The sequence below is a fragment of the Acartia tonsa genome, chromosome 6 (assembly GCF_053477335.1).
Source record: "Acartia tonsa isolate MP-2025a chromosome 6, ASM5347733v1, whole genome shotgun sequence".
NCBI lineage: Eukaryota > Metazoa > Arthropoda > Copepoda > Calanoida > Acartiidae > Acartia > Acartia tonsa.
In genome coordinates this window covers 25,406,221-25,428,701 of record NC_137265.1, presented here as the reverse complement: position 1 = coordinate 25,428,701, position 22,481 = coordinate 25,406,221, and the positions used below count along the sequence as shown (strand labels likewise).

General features: G+C 30.1%; 1 protein-coding gene and 1 long non-coding RNA gene across 3 annotated transcripts; one reads left to right on the top strand and one right to left on the bottom strand.

Moving 5' to 3' along the window:
* Positions 1–2,204: 2,204 nt before the first annotated feature.
* LOC145323322 (uncharacterized) lies at positions 2,205–22,060 on the top strand. 2 transcript variants are annotated; one of them, XM_080165751.1, is made up of 14 exons: positions 2,205–2,258; positions 6,439–6,464; positions 10,313–10,355; positions 10,731–10,780; positions 11,123–11,164; positions 13,598–13,664; positions 16,074–16,133; positions 16,812–16,854; positions 17,200–17,239; positions 17,390–17,425; positions 17,963–18,053; positions 18,414–18,452; positions 19,558–19,620; positions 21,167–22,060. In XM_080165751.1, exons 1-14 carry the CDS (start codon positions 2,206–2,208, stop codon positions 21,225–21,227), a joined length of 714 nt encoding a protein of 237 aa, XP_080021877.1. In that variant the 5' UTR covers position 2,205; the 3' UTR covers positions 21,228–22,060. The 2 variants fall into 2 exon arrangements, with proteins under 2 accessions (XP_080021877.1, XP_080021878.1); XM_080165752.1 differs by lacking the exon at positions 17,390–17,425 and having other exon boundaries at positions 17,960–18,053.
* On the bottom strand, positions 14,918–15,569 carry LOC145323321 (uncharacterized). Its single transcript, XR_013880919.1, has 2 exons — positions 15,405–15,569; positions 14,918–15,124 (listed from the first exon to the last, which is right to left on the bottom strand). It is a non-coding gene; the product is annotated as an uncharacterized LOC145323321 (long non-coding RNA).
* Positions 22,061–22,481: the final 421 nt, after the last annotated feature.

The window sequence follows — 22,481 nt, the reverse complement described above, 5'->3', positions numbered from 1 at the left end:
ATATTTTCTTTGAGTGTCATATGCTTGACCCTGAAATGTATGAAGTACTATGACTATATTTGCTTATTTTGGCGGACCAACAGAAAGATGTTTCATTACCTCCACACAAAGACTTGTCTATAAAACATAGATTTGCAAATTAATAATCTATCAAAACTCTAGAAATATTTTTTTATATATTTTTGCGATGTCTTTTGTGAGGGTACACCACCCCAAAATAGCTTTAAATTGAATAATCTGATAAGGACCTATGAGAAGCTACACTATAAAGGAGAACCATGTCGGTTCAGCGGTTAGCTAGATTTTTCGAAACAGACACACTGACAGAGGGGTACATGGCGTTCCTGCAACTGGCAGAAATACAGCTGGATGTTTTTTTGTCAAAATGTAAAAAACTCTGCCAAAAATACAGTTATACTTAAAGTAACGGCCATAAATACATCTAACACAGGCATTTATCAGGGAGTAAGAGAGGGGACAATGGGCAATTAATTCAATATAAGAGTTATCAAAGAAAGGGCATGAAATCCAGTTTAATCAAATAAATTTGTAGGAAATTATAAAGGGATTGTTAATTGAATAATAGATTTCCATAGCGTCATGTAAAGTGAAATCACAACTTGTTTTTGATGAAATATATTGAGGTTTTTTGGTGTGATTTTTATATTAAAAGATTATTGGACCCGGCCAGCTGCTAGCAAGAATATGACTGCCCCTTTTTATTCTGTTTATTTCCCTTGCCCCTTGCCCCCACCTCCCTTTTTTCTTCTCCCCGTCTGCTACATTCCAAAATAACACAACGAGTGTTTATTTCCCTTGCCCCCACTTCCCTTATCCCATTTTCCCCGTCTGCAATATTCAAAACATACATAACGAGTAGCGGCATTTCATGCGCAAGTCCCCAAACTCAGTCAGAAACTGCTAAATTCTTGCACATTCCCTTTAAGCCAGTACCCAAAGTCTGAGACTCCTAAAAATTGAATATTTGATCCATTGTCCCCTCCCTTACTCCCTGGGCATTTATACATTCAAAATTGTCAATTTTACATCTATTTATTGCCAATTTTACATCTAAACTTTTTTTATATGTCATAAATACATTCTATACATTTTAATTAAAAATAAACCATAGTGAACTGTATAGTAGACATTTATTATAAATACAAAAACATGCATAAATATTATATTAAAACTATAATTATATGTTTAAAATCTTCAAAATTGAATTACATATACATAACTCTGTGCCGTGGCAGATAACCTCTTGAATAGTTTTTGCCACAGTTTTGACAATCTTGCCGTATACTTTCAATAACACCACGACCTTGTCCCCGTCTGCCCCTAGAAATCACCCATTAGCTGGAAAGTTAGAGTTGCCACTAACACTTGTTAGAACATGTCTAATAGCAGCATTTTCAGAAGGAGCAATAGTAGTAGCTACAGGGATACGTGCATATTGTAATGCATACTTGGCATGTGAATAAATTTTTGAGTTTAATGATCTATATTGGTAATGTAAAAGCTTTTTTAAGCCATCGTTAGACCCGTTTGATAAGGTTTTTGAGCGACAAAAAGTATTATGATGAGATATGTTTCGTGACTAATTTGCTCTTAAGATAGCCCAAAAATGGCACTTTTATATAAGGATGCTTGACATTTGCGAATTGTCAGGAATGTTAATATGTTAAAATGCGTTTGTGATAGAACACAAAGCATAAAAAAACTGTGGAAAGTTTGGTTTAGAGTAGTTAGTAGTGTCTGCAATTTATACAGAAATAGAATATCAATTTCTATAGTAAGTTCTAAATTGTTTGGTTGGGCGACCTTATTTCTCTTGTAAAGTTAAGTATAAATCATGACCATTTCAGGGAAGCTTCTAACTGTTAAAAAATATTTCCTCCCTTTTACTTTTCTTGGTATATATTGGTAACTAGAGGCTTTGCCTGTAGCATAAATGAGAGGGGGAAGGAGGAAGTAATATACACTAAAACCATTACAAGAAAAAACATAATCTTGGGCCCTCTGTGAAGCTTCTCTACAATAGAGAACTTAAAAACAGTTTAGTAGTTAGTCTTACAACCAAAAAAAATGCTACTTTATATACAAGAAATATTTGAATAGCTCCTTTTTCTCAATATTCGTTTTAGCCAATATTCATGCATACAAACTTCTACTTAGTATTCTAAATTGGAAATTTCAGATAAAATGGATGATAGAAGTCAAGGCATTTATTATGGGCTTCCATTTTCTGCATCCAGGTACATTGAAACTATTTTCTTGAGACGCTAAAATTGTATCTAGTGATGCTATGTCAGGCGTGTGACCAAGTGAAGTATATAGTAAGAATACTAATTACCGTGGCCTTAGAGACAAAGGTCGTATAATTAAAAAGTCGTCATGTTCAAAAAGTCTTTTATTTATGATTTGCATGCACATGATTTTGTCAACTGGGTATGTGTGAAGCAAAACCGAAAATTTTTGACACTGTTTAGATTAAAATAAAGTGCTGAGGGGTGTTATGATCAACAGGTGGCGTTGAACCCATGAGAAATGTATACACTCCCCTAAATTATTTTTGCCATGGTGGTGCTGACATCCCCATAGACCTTCCTCCGACACGCCCCTGTTTACACACACCACTTGAAATTGAAACAATGACATCAAGAGAAAAAAGTAATGCATCTTAATTTACATGATTGCGGAAAATTTTATATTTTACTAATTTTGTTAATTTGGATATTTACATAAAGATATCATTAAACTTATTTCATACAATGACGTCCAAGCTTTTTTTTTGGGGGGGGGGGTCAATAAATGTTTTATACATTTTTTACTCCCTTCTAAAATATTACCCCAGAGATAAAATTGTCAAATAAGGGGTTTAGAGACGATCAAGAGGAGGTGGTTGATGGGTGTCCCCCTAAATAAAAAGCTTGGACGTCCTTGGGGGGGGGGGGATCCTTTGAGTTAAATTAATTTAGGGTTTAGAAGGAATTTTAAACATCTTTGTCTCTAGAAAGAATATTTTTCCATAATATACCTTTTAAAAAAAGCTTTTTAAAAAATGAATTAACAAAAAAATATGACGTCATGAAATAAGTTACATCAATATATGGTATTACAAATCAAAAAGTTATTATCTTAATAGGTTCTCATCTGTTTAACACTATTTCGATTTTTTTGAGGCGAAGATAATCTATAATTTGAAATGTTCGTCTGTATGTCTGAAACGTTTTGGGGGAAACGTGATTTACTAGGCTCCTATTCAAGATAGACAGCTGAAATTTTTAGTGAAGGTTCCTTGGACATATGCCCATCTAATCTATACATTGTTTTGTCCAGCTGTCTGTTACTTAATACTAAATACTATTATTACTATTATTAAACATACAAAGTTTATACTCCAAAAAAAACTGAAGTGAATGAAAAAGCTAAAATATTCCAGTTTTGAAATTCCCATACTGAAAAACCATGTATAAAATTTTATTAGAGACAATTTTTCACAAATATTATCATAAAAATCATAAAACCAATACCAGTTTTGTTAGCCCGGGCCTTCGAACCCTACGCGGTATCAAAACTGATTTTTATCTTATAATTCTTTTTAATATCTTTAGAAAGCTGACTATAATACCATGCTATATATAACTATTATAGAATTATTATTTTATACTATCAAGGAATATTCACATTTGATACTAAAGAGTAGCTTTCACTTTAAACAAACAAAACATAACATTATCTTTTATCACAAATGAATTACTAATAAAACAATTTTTTTATATTTTGTCACTTGTACATAATGCTAGTATACAGATGAGTCAACTATAATGTTTTTATTAATGTAGTTGCGCAGCTACACTTTAATAACTTTAGTATGTAATAATATTCATAGCTTTTTATGTACTAATTTAAAGAAATGATACTTTGTTAATACTTTTTAGCAGAGCTACCTACTTCTCTAAAACTCAATATATCTGTCTGCACCGTTCTTTAGACCTTGCATTTCTTGTCATTTTGAAGAGAGGTTAGCTAAACCTAGTCACAGCTACTCTTTAATTCAATCTATCTGTAAAATTATTTATGATATCTAACCTTTTATTCTAGGCTGTTTTATTTACTAAGTATATTTGCGATAGCTTTTATTTAATAGATTCTTCCAATTTTTAACATTTACAAAACAGCCTGCTTTATTGCTTCAAGATCCATGTCAGATCTATATAGGAAATAAATGTCTATAAATGAGCTCAAGTTTTCCAAGGAATAAATGTTTAAAACTCATAGTGCTCCAATAATCATCATTAAAATCTCATTGACCAAAGCGATAAGACCTTTATTCTATTTGTTTATGGAATGAATAAAGTTTTTCGTTCCATGTTGATATTTGATTTACATTTAAGTATTTAATCTTGATTTAATAAACAAAAAATATATATTCATAATTTAGAAAATCTAAGAAAACTTTGTTTTAAAAGAATTCGATAATGGCGACACTTCCGTAGTGTTCAAACTTAAAACTAAAATTTTAATCATATTAACCCTTTGGTGATGGTAATGTAAATAAAAATTATAATTGAAGAAATCTTTTCAAAATCATTTAAAATATTAAATATTTACTTCTTTTTTTTAGAAAGTAATGGCGAGGGAGGAAAATTGAAATAGATAAATAGTTATGTACTTATAGAAAACTAGCCAATAGTGAGATAATTATATCGAGCCAACTCTAGTTATTCAATATTCATATGTACATCCTTGCTTAAGCATATGCATGTCTTAATCAGGGATTCATGGATGTAACAATGGAATGTATATTAATTCTATCCCTTACTTCTATACGTTTATCTCTAAGCTGGATCTTTAAATCATTTTAGTGGTGAGCCAGATCGGGGTGAGCCAACTTTCCACCAATGAGAGCACAGCATTTTATAAAATGCCGCGCTGTGATTGGCTGAAATTCGGCTCACCCCGATCTGGCTCACCACTAAAATGATTTTAAGATCCAGCTCTGTTCTTTATTTTTTTTATAAAAATAAATTGTAAAATAATTAAACCCTTATCTTTCTGGTGTAAATACACAAAATTAACAATAGTTACAATCTCTATGTTTACTTTTTTAAGGATAGAATTATTCTAGGGCATGAATAGCACAAAACCTGTCCTAGACCAAAGTTATATGCAAAAAATTATGTTTAGCCGTCTACAAGATACATACAGACATACTAAAAAAATACTGTTTATCTTTTATTTAATTTGCTTCAGCTTCGCTGTTTTGCTTACAAACATAATTGTTAGTATTACATAATTGAGTGATAAGCCAGTGATAAATTATTTCAAGTTTTTCAATTATATTAAATTCAATTTTTAATACTAGAGGACTTTAATCAATAATAAAGCACAACAAATATAGGTGGTTTAATTCAAAATAATTATAGTTTAAATTTTAAATGGGCAAAAAAATATTTCATAGCCGCAATTAAAGTCATTATAATAGATAATAGCTTTTAATAATTATGATTCATTACAATAGTATTATGATTTTAATGTATGTAGATGTTAATTGTATATACTGATGATACCATCTTGTAATATAATGTTCTTCTGATCTGCAGTGTGAATATGCATCATTTTGTTTGCCTCCATGAGGCATTAACAACATAAATTTAAAATTACTTCAATGGGCGATTTCTCTTGGTTTAGTTGTGGTACCCTCCCTCAAAATTAAAGATAAAATTCATCAGGACCTATGAGAAGCATTGTAAAGGAGAACCATATCGGTTCAGCAGTAAGCGATATCTTAAGCTATACACTCAAACTGACAAACAGAATACTACTTTTATATAAGGATGATTTAACAAATTTAAAATACATTTGTAAAAACACTTTTAAATAGAATTTATAGCTTGCCCCTTACACGAACCAATAAAGTAACTCCTTGTAAAAGTACAAAAAAGATGTAAATAATCAAAAATAAATGAAAATAATGGATGTAACCATAACTATTACCAATCATTGCACATTCTTGCATAATTATAAATTTCTAGTCACATTCATTGAATAAGTTGCATTTATTGGACATATTTCCCAATACCATTAATCATGAAAAACAAATTTGGTCACAAATTATTTCTAAATTCAGCCAAGATCTTCAAAAATGTAAAAATTAAAATTTCATTTTTATTTGATTATGAATTCTATTAGTTATTTATCACATCGCATTACAGAAGCTTTCTGCGGATATTAAAAGCAGGATTTAAAAGATCAAATCCAGTTTTGTTAAACTCGAAGAGCCAAAGGCTAACCAAACTGGATTTAATTTTATGATTTTTATTTTCATTTTCATGGAAAGCTATTATAATACGATACGATAATAAATATCTCAAACATTTTGTTTTGTTTTCTCCATGCATCTAATATTATGTTTAAAAACTTTTATTTTAGATATGGGAGTTCTGGAAATCTTCAGGAAGCATTATTAATATTTTTTTTACAACATCTATGTATAATTAAGGAGCTAATCTTTGAAAATAGACATAATATGTCCAGATGGTCCAACTTGAATTCGGATTCCATAGCAGACAAACTTTGTTGTTTGGTTTTACATTTGATTTATTAAAACAACAAAGTTTTTCGAGGATATAATATCTAGAAAGCTAACTTATTAAAGGTTTTGTCATATGTTTCATGCTATTTTAAAAAATAAATTTTTACTCCATATGATTTACCCAAGGCAAGCTTTATCTTAAAAGATGCGACTATTTATGTGAATGAAATGAAAAAAAGTATACCTTTTCCTACCTAAATCTGTACACAATTTTAAACAATTTAAATAAGTCTAGAACGTAGCTCTAATGTTATCCTATTGACTGATTTAGAGAGCATGTCTCTAGATTTTCCCTATTTTATAAAATTGGCCAATAATAGGCTAACTCAACATTTGCAAATAGATATGTGATTGTAGGTAGCGAAGTTTATGAAATTACAGCAATATTGTTTCTATAAAATACTCTTAAAATCATCATATGATCACAAAAAATTAACTCATAAAAACTTGAATGAAAATTAATAAAGGAGAAGCTTCTAACTGAATAATGAATTGATTACAGCATTATCAGTGCAATTATAGCAATGCAGATATTTGCAAGAATATACAGTGGGTTACATCTGTACATAATTATACTAATGCAGATATTTGCAAGAATACACAGTGGTCCACTTCTGGACAAAATTATAGCTATGCAGATATTTGCAAGAACACACAGTGGTCCACTTCTGGACAAAATTATAGCAATGCAGATATTTGTAAGAATATACAGTGGGTTACATCTGTACATAATTATACTAATGCAGATATTTGTAAGAATATACAGTGGGTCACTTCTAGACAAAATTTAGCTGTAAATAAATGTTTTTAAATAAATCTAGCAAATGTGACAGATGTAAGGAGAAGCCATTATAGTTGCAACTCAATGCCATGCAAAATAAATCGAAAAAGTTGTACAAAACAAGCTCTCCAAAAAAGCTAAAATGCTTACCAGATGTATTTTTTTATCAGGCAAAATTCGAAAAATTAAAAAAAATATTAGAATCCATTGACCATTAAGATTGTCCCTTTTACAAATTTTGGTTGATTGTGCGGAGAAATGAGAAAATTAGTAAAATATCCAATAGTTCACCACTTATACTTTGCATTTCTCAGATATTATTCAATTATACTGGGGATTTTATTGTACCTCTAGTTTTCTGTCACGATGCTGGTCTACAATGACAAGAGTTTGTCAATAAATCTGTAGTGCTTCTACAAATGAATATGGTAAAAAATACTTATGAGGCGTTGATAAAAAAGACATAAAAAGGGCCAAAAAACATAGATCCTAAAAGAAAAAGACCCAACGGACAAATGACCCAATGAGAAAGAAGGCCCAATGGAATAAAAGACCCAAAGAACAAAAGAATTAAAAGACCTAAATATGATCTTTCTATTTTTGTACTTGCTCATTTAGAATGACGAATAAATGATTTAAAGGAACTTCAAGGATTTTTTTTATAATGAGGATTTCTTTTAAAAAATCGACGATTTTTTATCAAAAGAGTAAATAATAGCCAAAATAATGCATCTAAACATTCCAATAATTTTAGGTTGTAAGTATTAAGAATATAATTGTTTGATATTAAAAATATTTGTTAAACTAGAGAGTCTTTATGTATAAAATGTGCACTGTACTAAAATAGATCCTGAAATAGACCCTTCCATCCCACCCAATATAAAACATATTACAAAAAAACCATTTAACTCTGAATTCTCTCTTAAACCTAAATATTTTTTATTTACCATTTCTTTTATGTTTAGTTATTGTTCCTTTGCTATTGTTTTATGTGTCCTGTATTTTATGTTTTTTAAGTTTAATTGTTTAATTCAATATAAAATTGGAGAGGTACTTAATCATTATGGAAGGTTCTTTACCTTCAAAACTTTCCTTGTTTCTTGGCACTTCCAATAAATTTATACTTTAAAGTGTTAAAAAGAAATGTCAAAACCAAATCAAAAGAGTTAAAAAGAAAAGAATTTTGTGCTGTTGGATAAAAAGGACTCAAGATTATATTATGTCATCTGATGTTGGATTTATAAGTAGCAAAGCTACTCTATATTTACTTTGTATGTCATTCGGTCAGTCAGTCTATGGGGGGAAACGTGATTTTTTCGGCTCCTAATATTTTTCTTGATATAGACTGATCAATTAAATTTGTCAAATTTTAGACGTTTATAATAGAGACATTATTAACATTATTCCAATGGTGAAGAATTATTATTTAAAAGAAATAATATTGAAATCATTTATTTTCTTGTACAACAATTTCAGTACTAATCCAATTAATCCTAAAATAGCAGCAATCGAATTTTTTCGGCCTTTTGTTATGACGTTGGTTAAGGTAGACCAAATATTTTTCATATATTGGGTTTTATAAATATTAACAGAATTTTCTGCATCGGGGTTGCTTTTTTATGACATAAAAGTGTTTAATATAATATTTATTTCCAATATGGTTAAAGAAAATTTCTGACATTCATAAATGGACCAATCTTCTGCTTTTACTTAGAATCTTTCTCAGTAATTAAAAAATTATAAAGAAATATTAGTAACGGTTTCTATCCATGCAACGTATATGAACGATACAGCTTGTAGTGCCTAATAAAAATGGCGTTATACACAACAAATGAAAACTGACAGACCAGTATACATTGTAATAGACCAATGGTAGAATGTATACGGGTCTATCATTGGTCTTTGCATTGTATGACGTCATTATTTATTAGGCACTATAAGCTGCTTCTAAATGAATCACGAATTTAATTACCTTTTAATACATTTGTATTAAAACACACAAATATTCAGTTACCTTAAACTTTTATAGATATAAAAGATTCTTATTCTTTTAAAAAGTAATAGCGGCTTTACCCCTAGCCTCTAGGAGCTTTCCCAAGAGGTATTTTATTCTTGTTTTTTTTTTGGGGGGGGGGGTGTCCCATCCCCCAAGGACATAGCTTAAAACTACCACAGACAAGTAAATATATTCCCTGAAGAGTAGAACCCAATCAGCGGTTACCGAGATCTTAAACTTTAGACAGACAGACGGACATCATTCTACTTTGTATTGTAGATATTTTTTATATTTTTGGAACCTTGTATTTTGATAATTTTGAACTGTGAGCCAACAACAAAAAATGAAAACAACCTTTTCCTGCAATAAAAATGCAGAATTTTGTTGTTTGCAAGCTAAAGTATTGAAACAAGGCGGGCTGTAAAACTTTTAATTTATTTAGATTTGGTAATTGCAGCAAATTTGTCACTTATTTTGGTTCTACTTTTAGGTGAATTGAAAATTAGAGTCAGAATAGTGTGTATTAAGTCAATATCGACATAAGATTATGAATGACTTTAAAAAACTTATGTCATGATTAATAAAAAAATTTTGTTTAATAACAGCATTAGCTCGTTTCAAATTTGCAATAAGAAATTACCTTAATTGAATATGACTACAAGGGTTCACCAACCGCCTGTCAGAATCAGGGAAATCAACCTTTAATAATTTTTAAAATCAGCTTTTAGTCTAAACCTTACCAAAAATTGACAATCCCTATGAAAAAAAAATTTACAACACATTCAAACAGGTTTAAATTTGAGGCTTAGTGGCGGCTGCCGAGCCCTGCTTTATATTGTAACCCTATAAAAACAAGCATGAATTTACCATTTATACAGTTGGTATTAATATCCGTTCATAACTTATTTGATGATAATGCTAAACTGGTTACAGGGATCACAGTTTCTAGACAATTTTTACAATAGCCTTCCTCAAAGGTAATTATATTATTTACGGAAAAAGTATTCTATATATTCATACATAACAGCTAATTGAACAACAATATCTTTCAGAAAATCTTTTAATAAAGTTTAGTAACATTTTAGGCTATTTTACAGATAGGGTAAATCGAAAATCGATTAATCATGAAAAAATATACCTTTTTGATATCATTTTTTTTTTAAAGCAAAACTTCTCTGTAACTCTGTTTATTCTAAAGTTTGGAATTTTCTTTAAATATTTCAAACTGAAACATATAGCATATGAACTAAAAATATATCTTTATTTGGCCTATTAATTAGTTTTATTTCAAATCCCCAACTATATAAATATATGTACATATTTTAGCCATGAAATAATTTCTTAATATTCAGGCCTCCAACAGATGTATTAAGCAGACTACACAGACCATCTACCGGATTAGGAATATTTTTAACGACTATTAATTATTCTGGTACCCAAAGTCTGAAAAGATGTTTTACAATTTAATTGTTCAAAACCTTAGGTAATTTTAATAAATCATGATTGGTTGGTTTAAACTAGCAGTGTTCAAACTTTTCAATCAATAATGATTTAAATTTGTTTTCCATTGTCTTTTTAAAATTTGTGTTGATATTTTTATCACAGGTTTTACGCCATTTTTATAAAGACTCAATGGATAGTGAAAAATCTTTATGTTCAGCTTAAAAGATATTAATGCTTTTTTATAAATAATTATTTTAAAAAATCTTTAAGAAAAAATAATTTAAAAAATATTTTGATCTAGCTCGCTCAAGTTCAACCCAAAATTTGACTACAACATCTATAGGCAGGAATAACAAAACCTGAAGTTCATTACAGACCAATTTAGTAACCAACCATTAAAACACCAAGCTATAAGTACATTTGTTTCATAAACTCTAAAATAATCTTTGTTACCAGTGCTTTTAAAGAAAGCTTCCCTGGTAGATGGGTCAACCTCAAAATGGGTTAAAAAATAATAAATAGAAATAGTTTACCGTCTGCCCCCTCCCAATATAAAATTTAAGTTCTTAGTACTGGAAAACACCCCAATCCCTAATTTCTAAAAATAAATGAAATGACTTCTCTCTTTAACAATGAAACAAGATAATTAAAAATCTAGTTATAAATTTTAAGATTAACTATTAAGAGACAAAGTTATATTGTATTTTAAAACAATTAATTTTGATCAGGGGAAAATTTATCATTGAAGAAGGGGAATTTTAAATATTTTTCTTTTACTTCTTAAGTAGTTGAACTAAAGTTTACTGCTAGGCCTTTAATATTAGAGAAGCTTTTATTTGTGGGTTTTTATGTTTAAAACTTTTAAATTCCCCCAACCTGTATAGTATATAACTTTGAAAAGAAACTTAAACAATGAAAATCTAAACTATTGTTCTTGGAATGTCAAATAAAACATAATTAATAATCCCGAAAGGGGACTTTTTCATGAGTGATAGGTTTTGAATTTTGTCTCATTTTTAAATTTTGTGAAAGGTAGTTTAAAAAAATGTTGTTTAAATATTTAGAAACATCACTTTTAAAGAAAATAAAAAAAATGGTTTTTATTTTTTTTAATCAAATCGTTGTTACAGTCACAATATATTGCTTTAATTAGTATGTGATAGTTTACAAGTTGTTAAGAAGCTTTTTAAAATGCCTATAAAAAATGACGTCATAGAATACAAATGACCAATGATAGGCCAATACACAAATTAAATTACCAATAGAGGGCCAGTATTCATTTTAATTGACTAATGGTTGGCAAATATAACGTCGTTTTGTATTGGAACTATAAAGGGATCATTGTCAATAATAAATTGCCGTTTTCTTTCTTTTTTACTTCATTCTTCATTTTTCTCTCTACAATTCTGTTTCTTTCTCCTTTATATTCCTTCTCTTTTTTTCTCTTATCATCTAATTCCTTTTATTCGTCCGTGTTTATTTCCCTAAGGTTTAAAACGCTTAACATCATGTTAGTGAATAGTCTAATTTATGCAGGGAATGAAGGGGCATTGAGCTGTTTATTATTGAGCTGTTAATTATAGTCCCCAAAGTATTATAATAACGTTTTTTATTCGTTGGCTTTACAACCTTGGTGACATTTTATGAATTTTGTTTGGTTGGTTCATTTAGTTGCAAGTGACCAAACGTTTCAACCACTAATAGTAATCTACAGAATGAGTAATTTTGCGTATCATGAACTTAAATTTATTTCCCGGAATTTTTCACCAGTATTTAGATAATTTGGACTAAATTAATTGTTTTTTCAATATTTTTTTTATATTAGCGGCTCACGAATAAGAAAAACGAAAAAAAAATTTGAAAGAGGGGCTTATTTTATAGGATCAATTTCTTTTGTTTATGGGAGGCTGATTGAACAATTTGCATCCTTCCCCAAAATAGTTATACATTTTCCCTCGACCTATAAGAAGCTTCACTGTAAAAGAGAATTATATCTGACTGGTGGTTAGCGAGATTTTTTGCCACACACACACAGACATACAGCCTCATATAAGGATACGTTACCAATTAAGAAAATGGACAATTAAAATGAAATTATGATTTTTCACATGCAAAATCCCTCTTTACCGTAAACAATATGTAATAGTACATTTTATGGAATTAATTAATAATTAAGAACCTAAATATTTTAGAAATATTGGGTCAAATATTTCTAAAATACGTTTATTAAACAATTAAGAAAAAAACAATATAGACCTTAAACAATAAAAACCTTTGAAAAATTCTTTGGAATCAGTTTTAAAAATTTCCATACTTAGGTAAAAGACTAATTTTTATTTAAAGAATTTTAAATAAGGCTATAAAATTCCATGAGATCATTGGCAACAGTGATTATCCAAGTGGCGTGAGCCTTTAAGGGATGAAAAAAGGGGGCAACCTTTCATCAACATCGGATACATCCTTGACTGTTTTATACAGACAAAAAATATAGAGTAGCTTTGATAAAGAGAAAAACTTGGAATGCGCTGTATTACTGCAAAATATTTTGCAAAGATTCTTCGTCTAGCCAATCAATCTAAAGTATGACCGCATTTTTAAGAGCATAGTTACTCTTTAAATTATAAATTCCTTTGCAATATATCTAATATGAGGCCGATTTTATATAACTTTTATGATACTTTTAAATTTGTTTGGGGCATGTTTTAAGCCAGTTAGTAGAGATGCCTACCGTAGTCTAGCAGGAATTTTTTTTATAAGGTTTTGTTATTTTGTCCAGCTCGACCAACTACTGCCATCCGCCGGTCAACTAGCCATCAGAGCGTAGACTTTGATCTCACTCCTAAGTAAGTAAATAATCTATCTATCTATTTATTGCTAGCGGAAGATCCCCTAGAGGCATCTAGGATTACTTAAGGAAAGGAAGGAAGGTAAAGTCAATTTAAATTTTAAAACCGAAAACAAAAAAAAGAAAACTTGCGGGAGGAGGGTGTCTTTTTCTATAGGGAAAATTCCTCTTAGGAGGTGGGGGACTGCCATTTACACATCCAGCAAATTTACAGTGGATGTGTTTATGCCAGTGCATTGGATGTATTTATGACAAACTGAATTTTTACTGTATAAATGACAGTAAAATCGATTCTCATGCCATAAATACATCCAACACTGGCAAAAACACATCCCATATTTTTATACATATGTCAAAAATACATCCGACACTGGCATTTACACATCCATACTTTTTCATTTATATGTCATAAATACATCCAACACTGGCATTTATACATCCATAGCAATTTAACACAAAATAATAAGAAAACACACTTGTACAGGGTGTTTCAATAGAAACGTCTTTTTTAAAATCTTAATTATGCATGGAAAATAAAACAATTATATAAAAAGCTTTATATATTTGGAAAACCTATTCTGGGACATTTATGTTTCAAATATTTGAAAATGATTTTTTCAATAAATTATGCCTTTAAAACCGGTTTTCCAAAGGCCTTATTTTTGAAGATTTACCGATTTAAGGTTGAGGAAAAAATGTGCACATTTTTAAATTCAAATTGCGCGGCTTGTATTAATAGTAGAAAAACGTCATGCATATCGTTCGAATCGTCATAAACTCTAGTTTTTGGAAATATAAGTACTATTAAAGTGCTATATGTAGTTTAGGAGCTACATTGAAAAATGTGAGAAATACTGAAAAGGTTTAAGAAATTTGGAACATTTTATCACGTAGCTCCTATACTATACATAGCAAATGAATGGTTCTTACATATCCAAAAACTAGAGTTTATGACGATTTTAACGGTATGCATAACGTTTTTCTACTATAAATACAAGCCGCGCAATTTGAATTTTAAAAATGTGCATATTTTCCAGAATCTATAAATCTGTAAAATCTTCAAAAATAAGGCCTTTGGAAAAACTGGTTTTTAAGGCATAATCTATTGAAAAAATCATTTTCAAATATTTGAAACATAAATGTCCCAGAATAAGTTTTCTAAATATATAAAGCATTTTATATAATTGTTTTATTTTCTATGCATAATTAAGATTTTAAAAAAGACGTTTCTATTGAAACACCCTGTATATTATTTGAGTTATGATATATTTGTCAGGTTAAAATAAAAAAAAACATTATGTGATGGATTGTTGTGACGATCTAGACCTTGTCACAATTCTATATATTGGTCTACCAAAATCAAACACCAACAAGTCAGACATATCCCCACTTCCATATTGATTGTGGGGTCTTGGAGGTCCTGTCCCTTGAATCCCTGTACTTCTATTGTTAAATCTCCTTAATAAATAAAAAAAAGATTAGTTTTTATTGTTTATTGAATTTGATTATAAACCCTAAACCTTATTTTATACCTCTTTGATATATACATATATAATATATATATTAATTAAAATACAAAACGTAAATTACAATTATTTTAATCCCAATATTATATATTTTAAATCGATAACAAGATCTAATGTAATTGTTTATAACCCCCAACTGTTTTGATATATACATTTTACATATTTATATATATACAAATATATATAAACATAAAAATGTAGTAAACTTTTACCTAATAATTTGAGGTTCTTCATCAGTCTCTTAGGCGGCTTCTTTTGAAGTATAACGGCAGCTTATAGTGGCCTTACAAAGTGCCTCACAGCAACTAAAGGTTCCCAGTTGTTTTTGTTGTTACAAAAAAATAGCCTCTGGCTCTGCCATAATAAAACAATGAACTAACAATAAATATATAAATTATAATATTATATAGCAATAATTTGACCACCTGCGGAAATGTATTGATGTTTTGTAGGGAGCATCTTGAGAAAAAGGGAAGTAAATAGGGGAGAGAGATAGGGTAAAAAGTTTAAGACCTATACATACTGTACAAAATATAATTAATTGTAAATAAATATTCATATGAATTAATCTAGATGTGTATTTGCCAGTGTTGGATGTATTTATGACATATCATTGAAAAAGTATGGATGTGTAAATGCCAGTGTTGGATGTATTTATGACATATAATTGAAAAAGTATGGATGTGTAAATGCCAGTGTTGGATGTATTTATGGCATGAGAAAAAGTAAGAAAACATTTTGCCAAAAATACATCAACTGTAAATTTGCTGGATGTGTAAGTGCTATAGCCCCTAGGAGGTTGATAGTTGATGGTCTGCATTGAAATAAATAAATTATATCCGCTTCCATTTTTGTGTTATAATTATTGATTTTTATTTTAGCTTTGCTGGAGGTGATTCAACAGGAGAGCTACACAGAATTGGCTCTGCTTCTTCTAAAAGGTAGATATATATTCATACATAGACAACATATACATAGATAGATACTTATATCTAGATAGATAGTTGTTTGTATAGACAAATTTGTAATCGAATACGAGGAAAATTCATGAATATAAAATTCTTTGGTAAAGTTGAACTAACATGAATATTATGCTAATATCATCCTATAGTATAAAGTATTATTTTTTTGTCTGTAACTTAAGATTTGTATAGCTACTAATCCACTCTAGTTTTCCAGTTTAGGGAAGCTTCAAATTTGTCTCAGAATGTTGTATGCTATTTTCTTTCCAGCTCCACACCCTTGAATACCAAGTTCCCAAATGTTAGGGGCGCATCCGTTAGTCTAGTATAAAAACTTGTAAGGTTTTCATTTTCTTAAGATTAAGATTTCAATAGCTAATGTACTGATAAAGTTCTTTATTATAGGGGACCCTCAGATAGGTTTTGGGATGGTTCTAGGCTGTTTCATTTTTAGATTTAAGCCTTGTGATGTTTCTAGGCTATTTTCTACTCACTTTTTACCCCTTTAAATACGTTGCCCCTAGATGCTAGGAGCGACGCCACTTTTCCTTAATAAATTACTACTTATATTTCTGAACAGTAGTTGAACATTCTTCTACAAAACTTAGCTGCAATTGGAAGTAATCTCCTTTGTTATAAAAAAGATATTTATTTTAGAAGATCATATAAGAATACCCACATGTTAAATGGATTCTATCAGGTGATAATTATTTAAATTAAATACAAATAATTTTAATTTTAAGCAAATTATTCTGAAGATATAAGTCATTTTTATTTCTTTTTCATTTAAATTTAAATTATAGTTGTAAAGTTTGGATAAATTGATTTACATTGCCAAATAATGATAAACAAAAGTTACCACTTTTGTAGTTTAAACCATTGTCTAACAGGTTGAGAGATAGAGGGTTAATAAAACTTTGAGAACGAGTATACTTTACTGTCAAATTTCAGCCTCCACAACCATATTTAGTTCATCTTAGATAATTAAAAAGGATATGTTCGCTACATATAAATACATCAATTCAATCTAATTTCTATTGTCTAGAAACCAATGAACGACAAGAATGACGACATTTACAATACAGGTAAAATACTCAAATTCGAATTCGGTCGAAACATGCGCGCAAAGATGCTATAAAAAGTTAAACCAAGAATGATGCATCTAATCGACACAAACTGACACGACTTTAAACAACTACCAATAATTATACATGTATTTTTATATTATTTTCCAGGCGGACCAGTGCAGAACCCCAAAAACGTGCTAGGAAATCAAATTTTAAGCAAATAGACCTAAACTACTGCAAATGTATAGTACAGCATAAGCAAATGTATCTAAATGCACCAAAAAAACTGTGTAATAATAGATATTAGCGGGAGGCCACAGACTGCACTCGGATATCAGAATTGATACAATTGACCTAAAAATAACTTTGGATTTACAAGAATTAGGCCTATTTAATGGTTCTAATATTCCGACTTGCTTAAAATTCAACCCTCCCCCCCTAAACCCTCTTACAATTAAGGATTTTATTTCTTAGGCTCCATTCTATATACTTTATAATACTAACAGAGGCTTTTAATTTTAATTCATGAATCAAGGTCAAATAAGAATTTTTTCTTGGTTTCAAACCTTGAAGATACAAATTTCTTCCTGTGTTTGCTATTTAGAAGCAAAATGGGACTTAACTTTAACTTGATCTTCAGTCTTTAATAATGTATTCTTTGGTGGAATGCTATTTTATTCAACAAGTAAACACTATACAAAATCAAGGTTATGAACATAATATTTGTATTTGTTGTAGGAATGGGTATGAACCCAGACTTTCCTCGTTTTGGAAGATCTGATACTTTTAGCTTTTTCAATGGAAAGTATCATACAGTCACCACAAATGTAAGGTAAATAATAATTCGGAACAATCATGACTATAGGTAGCACAGCTGTATAACAAGCCTTTTTTATGCAAATTGGTCATTAATTATGAAGCAAAAATGTGATCACATTCTTTTGTAAGACTTCCAAATCGGCCATTCTCAAAATACAGTCCTCTTTAGTATTTTATTTTAATGAAAAAAAGTCCTAATTAAAAAATCTCTTAGTGAATGCACCCTTCTGACAAATAGAATAAAATACTGCTCTGTACCAATACTAATCTTCCCTTTAAATTGTTGTAAGACCGTCCAACAGTTTACGAGATTTTGGATTACCTACACTAACAAATTACAAACAATTATAGTTTTTGATTAGTAAATATTTAGATCTAAAGGAGAGAGGCCCACTTCAGCTGCTCAAATCAAGTAAGATTTCATTATTAAATCTCCAAATCAAGATTATTTTCTGTGAATGGGGGGGGGGGGGGAGTTAACCCTTTACCATATGATTTAATTCGTATGGTCGAGACTGCTGTTTATAACTATGTCAAAAGTCAAATTACCCAATGTTTTCACGACCCTTATCTAAAAGTCATAACAGTGCAGTGTGCATGTACCACCTGTTTATGGGCCAAGGCACTTATCATAGCAGTGTAGTATAAACTAAAGCTGTCACCATTTGATGGGATTGAATGGTGTTAGAAGAAAAAATGTAATTTTTACAGAATCAATTAAAAGCATCCTTAATATAGATTAACTTACTGTATAAAGTTATGTTATTTAAATAACAAATTATTTTGTATAAATTAATTTAAACAGCAAAGAATTTGCAATAACAATTTTTTTCACAGAATCAATGGACAATAACTTATATATATATAAGAGTTTACCATAACAATTTTTAATATGTAGAAAAAATGGGCTACAGTCCCTTTCGTGGGGCGATTCGTCGTATTTTAAAAATGGCTTTTGATAGGTTATTTTAGGTTAGGTTAGGTTAGGTTATATTTGGTTAGGGGATTGCCCTGCACGGTTAATCAATTGGCCCCGCAGGGTTAGAGCCCCCCGCAGGGGCTAGAAATAGAAGAAAAGCTACTGTGAAAATACGAAGAAACGTTCCTTAAGGGCGTTAAAAAACGTTGTTACAATACTATTTCACACCACGTAGACCTTAAGAAAGCTTTTGATTGTAGCTGAATAATATATATTACAGAGATATGGATAGAACACAGTAATAGTGTCTGACTGATTATGACGTAACAAAAAAAATTAGCCAATGAGGGGCCACTATAAATTTTACCATTGGTCAATAACGGCCTCTCATTGGCTAATTTTTTTTGTTACGTCATACCCTGTCAAAATGTTTCTGCCAGCTGGCTAATATAACGATACTTTTCCCCTACCCCTTATGACATTACCATCAACCCATGGAGGAACGTATTTACCAATATCTGAGTACTATATTAGCAACCTAAATTACCGACAATAATTTCCCAGTCGCAATATCCACTTATTTTCTATCCAATTCTAGAGAACAAATGATGCCTCCACCCAAAGCAAATGCGGATGTAGACCACAGATTTTTAGACCATAAGTACGAGTTTTAATTAATAGCGTAGATACATTATAACTAGGATTTGTCTATTCCGTATATGGCTTTCTCGGTTCGTACATAACTTAGTTCAAATTAACCAATTCTAAACGTTCATGTGATTTAAGTACAATCATAAATTTGGTCAAAGTGTTGTCAACTGTTTTGTAAGCTTTTTTAGCAAGAAGCAAAAATAATTACATTTTATCGTTTTGTTAGAGGTTAAGTTATTATTTGTTGATATACCTTTCAAAATTTTACGTAGAATCCTAAAAACAACAAATAGAATGTAGAATCAATGCTTTGAATGGCCTATATCTATGGTGATAAATTAATGTACATCCCCTATTATGAAAGACTTAATACCCCCGCTGTAGGTTACTGTTATGGGTTGAAAAGTTTGGACACTGTCGGTTTGAACCAACCAATTAAGATTTAATAAAAGTATTTAAAGTTCATAAGTTATCGAATTAGAGAACATATTTATAAAACTTTGGAAACCAGTATAATTCACATTCCAATGTCCCCTCCCATCCTCCCTGCCTACATCCTGATTGCAAATTAAACTTTTAGACGTCAAGTCATTAAAAACATGAAAATGTAAAAATAAAAAAATTATATATTCATGTTATACATGCTTATTTTAATTATGTAGAATTTAAAATTTTATAATTAAAGAAATTTCCTAAAATACTGCTAATTTTTTAATCATTACCAAATTTTAACCAAATATCTAGTTTTGTTTTAAATTTTACCTTCTAATTAAAAAGGTAGAAGAACACTTAGATAAATTAAATTATACTCTGTCTTAAACAATTTACAAATTAAGTATTATGTTAACTCGAATTTCATAATTAAAACTGAAAGCGAATATTTCTACAATTATAGTCTACACATCACAGTATATTAAACCGTCATAATGTTGTTATCTATAATACAAAGTAGACTAATGTCTATCCGTCCGTCCATCTGTCTGTCTCTCTGTCCCTTAAAATCTCGGTAACCACTGAACCGATCGGATTCTACTCTTCAGGGAATATACCTACTGGTCATGTGGTGGTTTTAAGCTTTTTTCTTGGGAGGTGGAACACCCCCCACCACCCCCCCCCCCCAGAAAAAAAATCCCCCCTATTTTTTTCCAAGAATTTTTACGAATTCGCCATTTAATCTCGAAAATTTGCGATCCATTCGCATTTTTTCGACTGGGTAGGTATTAGAAAATGTAATTATACCTTTTGGGACAAAGCCCCAAGAGGCTAGGGGCGAAGCCGCTAGTAGTGTAAAAAGTATTTCCATTCCATTTTTAGTTAATAAATACTATGATTGTTTTATTTCCTACAGTTAATGTAGCATGTTTACATCATAAGCAAAATTTTAAAGGTTGATCCCAAAACGTCCTTTTTAGGTAAAAGAAGGGTGTTTCGCTCCTCTTATTCATCTATCTACCGTATGAAAATCATGCGTCAGCCGTTTAGAAGATACTTAGGAGTAGACAGTGACAACAGACAATCATTATGATACTTTTATATTTTTTTTTTTTTTTTTTTAGAAGAGAGAAAAAGTTTACCGAAGATATGAAGATTAGAGATTGTATTAACTACAGATATTAAATAGTTTATAGAGTAGCTGCGCATCTTATGTCAATCAAAATTAAAGTATTTCTTGTTCTACAGTTTATGATATATAATTGATATAAAATATACAAAAGGGGACAACTGCCATAAATCGCAAAATCATAAAATCTTCGATCCTATTAAAAGAAGAAGTTTTGTTTGTTTGTAGATTAAGATCTTGCTAACCACAGTTTTCCATATTAGAGAAACTTCACATAGCTTACAGAAAGGTTTTTGTGTAAGTTTATTTCTGATTTACTGCATTACCATCTATTTTTCTGCCCAAAACCGAGGCCCTTAGTGCTGGTGGTGAAGCCACTAGTATCTACTTTAATACAAAGTAGAATTATATCTGTCCGTCTGAAGTTGAAGATGTCGGTAAACGCTGAACCGATTTGGTTCTACTCTTCAGGGAATATTCCTACTGGTCCTGTGATGGTTTTAAGCTATTTTTTTGGGCATCGGGACTCCCCCATCCCCTAAAAAATAAAAGAACACCTCCAGAAAATTATTTGTTTTCCTCGCCCACCTAATTTTTTTTCGTTTTTATTTTCATTGTACAACCAACAGTTATATATAGGAGTGTGAGTTTCCAATACTTATGGAGGCAAGGGGCGAAGCAGCTGGTATAATATAAAATATGTTGTTTTATCTGTTAGAGCTGAGTAAAAGATCTAAGCTATTTTACTGGCGGGCTAAAAAACCGTAATTACAAAATTGTGTTCTAATTTTTAATATTTACTGGGTCATTTTCAAAGAAATTTAAAGCGAATATACGAACACCGTAAAAGTGTCTAAATATGACGTCAGAAAAAATTAACAACTAACCAATGTGAATACTGGCTTCTCATTGGTTAATTGTTAATTTTTTCTGACGTCATAGTCAGACACTTTTACGGTGTTCCGAATATACTTTAATTATTGTTTCGGAAAGTTTAATGTCTATAGAAAATAGTTTTAATTATATAATTATGTTTAAATATATTAGATAGAATAAATTATTAAAATGTGTATATAATAGTATGTTCAATTCAACAGAAAATAAATAAAGCATATTTAATAACTTGTATTCATTAATCCTACATAGTAAAATATGGAGAAATTTGGAGAAATTTACAAGGATGATTACGTCTTTATAGCTTTTTTTTCCACTCGACTCTAAATAAAGATAGAGGATAGTAAGAGGGGGGGGGGGGGGGGATAATTAGAAAGAGATACATATATATAGCAGAGAATGAAAGAAAGAGGGGA

What these genes read in the sequence shown, in the direction of transcription:
- LOC145323322 (XM_080165751.1), top strand. Translation starts at nt 2,206, where the DNA reads ATGGATGATAGAAGTCAAGGCATTTATTATGGGCTTCCATTTTCTGCA. An exon ending in TGTTAAATGGATTCTATCAG is followed by an intron (nt 16,855 to 17,199) that starts GTGATAATTATT and finishes TCTATTGTCTAG; the next exon opens with AAACCAATGAACGACAAGAA. An exon ending in ACAGTCACCACAAATGTAAG is followed by an intron (nt 18,054 to 18,413) that starts GTAAATAATAAT and finishes GTAAATATTTAG; the next exon opens with ATCTAAAGGAGAGAGGCCCA.